Source organism: Mustela nigripes, chromosome 13 (genome assembly GCF_022355385.1).
Source record: "Mustela nigripes isolate SB6536 chromosome 13, MUSNIG.SB6536, whole genome shotgun sequence".
Taxonomy (NCBI): domain Eukaryota; kingdom Metazoa; phylum Chordata; class Mammalia; order Carnivora; family Mustelidae; genus Mustela; species Mustela nigripes.
The window spans coordinates 145,380,910-145,384,312 of NC_081569.1; the positions used below are offsets into that span (position 1 = coordinate 145,380,910).

At 44.3% G+C, this 3,403-nt stretch overlaps 1 protein-coding gene across 1 annotated transcript; it reads right to left on the reverse strand.

The window, feature by feature from the left end:
- Window positions 1–779: 779 nt before the first annotated feature.
- LOC131999494 (igE-binding protein-like) lies at window positions 780–2,207 on the reverse strand. The gene has a single exon (XM_059372180.1). It carries the CDS (start codon window positions 2,205–2,207, stop codon window positions 780–782), a length of 1,428 nt encoding a protein of 475 aa, XP_059228163.1.
- Between the last annotated feature and the right edge of the window lie 1,196 nt (window positions 2,208–3,403).

Sequence of the window (3,403 nt, forward strand, 5' to 3'; positions counted from 1 at the left end):
GCCTTTAGGGTTAACACCCCATGAGGGCATTGGAAGATGTACAGAACAATTACCACAACTTCGTACAATCTCCCGCGCATTTGCTCTGGATACGTTAAATTGCATTTTCAAGGTATCAGCGTTCACGTGCCATTTTCGATGATAGTGCTTTGCTTCTTCTATAGTACAACAGAGATCAAACTTAGCATTTGCATCTGCCAAGTTGTTACCTTCTGTCAAAGGTTCGGGAAGCCCCGAATGAGCTCTCATATGGCCAATATAAAAGGGTGCGTATCGGGCTCTTATAGCGCTCCTTAAGTCTGATAACAATAAGGAGATGGGAGATTGAGATGGAGAAATAATAGCTGTTTCTATCCAGCGAGTAACAGCGACTGCATATTTGCTGTCTGACATTATGTTGAGGGGTGTGTCTGCAAATGACTGTAGGACCACAGTAATTACCAACAATTCTGTCCTTTGTGTTTTGTCTGCCGGTACCACAACAGGTGTTACTTGTCCATCTATAACATACGCGCCCGTTCCAGCTTTGCTACCATCAGTGAAAACAGCGGTGGCTCCTGCTAAAGGTTCTAAGCGACATACCTTTGGCCATATGAAATATGTTTCTTTACAGAAGTCAATTAGAGGATGAGAGGGATAGTGATTATCAAACTTTACAGGGTAAGAAGTCACTAAAATAGCCCAATCATCATTAGAATTTACAAGGATATTCATTTGACCCTTATCATAGGGAATAATGCAAGTATCAGGTAACCATCCAAGGATGCTAAGACACATCCTTATGACTTCCTCTTGAGGTGGCCCCCTTGGCCGCATAGAAAGCATCCTTTGGGTCTTGCTCCTGTGCCTTGTAAGGCTTGTGCAAACGCAGCAGCCATAACCTGTCCTTGAATGACTTGTCCTGAAATGTCTCTGCAAACTTTAATATAAACAGATAAATCCTTAGCCTTCCATGGTCGGATGGCTCCTCTGCACCATTTATTTGCATTTTCAAAGGCTAGCTGTTTAACCAACGGCATGGCCATGTCCACATCCTGGAACACTCTTCCTGCCCTTTGCATCAACCTATCCACAAAATCAGTGTAAGGCTCATTTGGCCCCTTTAGCACTTTAGATAGTTGCCCTTGTAAATCTCCAGCCCCTCGTAAGGTTCTCCAAGCCCTTGTTGCAGCTGCAGCTATTTGATGATAAACCCCAGGTAGATATTGGCTTTGTGCTTGAGATCCCAGATAAAGCCCAGTGCCTGTGAACATGTCTAAATTCCACTGGTGATTTCCTGCTGCTGCATTCCTCCTTGCTGTCTCCTGACAATTATCCTGATTTTGTATTTTCCACTCTAAATACTCTCCCCCTGATAGTACAGCTTTAGCTAAATTTCCCCAATCTTCAGGAGTGAGGTAAAGGCTCCCCACAGCCTCCACCAGGGAAATGGTGAAAGCAGCCTGTGGCGCATATTGCATAACCGCCTCTTTAAGCTGTTTTACCAGTTTAAAGTCTAAGGGCTGATGATACCTCTGCTGGTTCTGATCTTCCATAACAGGAAAAAAACATTTTCCGGGACCGAGTACCTCCCTCCCATTTTCCGCCATGCAAGCAGGATATCGACACGCCCCTGAACAGGTGGGCCTATAAGGGGGTGGCCATTCATAAGGTGGGGCTGTAGGGCCAGGAGATGATGCCATGGTATCAGGTTTATTCCCTACTTCCTCTTTTAATTTTAACTGTGCCATAACTTTTTCTAACTCCTCTTTCTTCTCTCTCAGTTGAGCCAGAACCTTCCTCACTTCTCCCTCTTTTAAATTTTCTTCTCCCTTCACCTTCTCCTGCGTGGCTATGTCTTCTAGCTCATCTTCAGAGAGCCCTTCAGAGCTTTCACTATCAATATTAGAGCTTCGGAGCGACTCTCTACGAGACTCTTCTTTCACTTGCTCTAAAACCTCTTCCCCCTGATTTATGACTTCCCTCACTGGCTCCCGCTTTGACTGCAGGCATAGTTTTACTAAAGACCACACGGCAAGGTGGCCAGCACTGACTTCCGGATCATGCCTGAGATCTTCTCCTAAATGCTCCCGCTGGGGTATATTCAAAAGTCCTTCCTCCAGAAACCAGGGCGCTACTCTCTCGACTTCTTTTAAAAAGGTGCGGGCTGTTTTCATTTTTAAGGGGGTGCCATTAGCCTTAAGCAGCTCTCGCAAAGGTCCCTCCATCCTAAGTCTAGATACCTCGTTTCCCATTTTTGGAAAGCTTTCTCTCGTCCTTACGGAACTTCCCTGTCAAAAGACAGACTCTGGGTGCACACTTACCTTCTTGTTGTCAATCCCCTGTCTCCTATACCGAATTTTGAGGTTCCCGGGTTTCGGCGCCACTTGTCGCTCTCGCCAGCAAGAAAGACCTGGAGACACGGAGTGACAAGCTTGCAAATCTTTATTGTTCTCCCCTTACCCGGAACTTTACCCCTATTTGTATCCCCTCTCCTCCCATCAGCAGACTGTGCCGGTGAAAGGAAGCCTGATAGCATGATAAAAAGCACGCAGCGTCCTCGGGCTACCTGTTCTGGGCATAGCCAATCATCTTTCAGGTGGTGCGCAGGTCCTCTGCCTGGCCGCAGGCGCAAGCGCCATGTTGCGTACTATGTACGTAGCTGCCCCAGACAATGATGAACATTTTTTCATGTGTCTGATAGCCATTTGTATGTCTTGATTGGAGAAGTGTCTGTTCATATCTTCTGTCCATTTTTAGATATGATTATCTGTTTTGTGTGTGTTGAGTTTGAGAAGTTCTTTATAGATCCTGGATATCAACCTTTTGTCTGTACTGTCATTTGCAAATATTTTATCGCATTCAGTGGGTGGCCTCTTTGTTTTGTTGACTGTTTCCTTTGCTGTGCAGAAGCTTTTGATTTTGATGAAGTCCCAAAAGTTTATTTTCGCTTGAGTTTCCTTTGCCTTTGGAGACATATCTTGAAAGAAGTTGCTGTGGCTGATATTGAAGAGATTACTGTCTATGTTCTCCTCTAGGATTCTGATGGATTCCTGTCTCACATTGATGTCTTTTATCCATTTTGAGTTTATCTTTATGTACAGTGTAAGAGAATGGTCTAGTATCATTCTTCTAATTACAGCTATCCAGTATTCCCAGCACCATTTATTGAAGAGACAGTCTTTTTTCCACTGTATATTTTTTCCTGTTTTGTCAAAGATTATTTGACCATAGAGTTGATGGTCCATATCTGGGCTTTCTACTCTGTTCCACTGGTCTATGTGTCTGTTTTTATGCCAGTACCATGATGTCTTGGTGATCACAGCTTGTAGTAAAGCTTGAAATCAGGTAACGTGATGCCTCCAGCTTTATTTTTTTCTTTTTCAAAATTTCCTTAGCCATTCAGGGTCTCTTCTGATTCCAT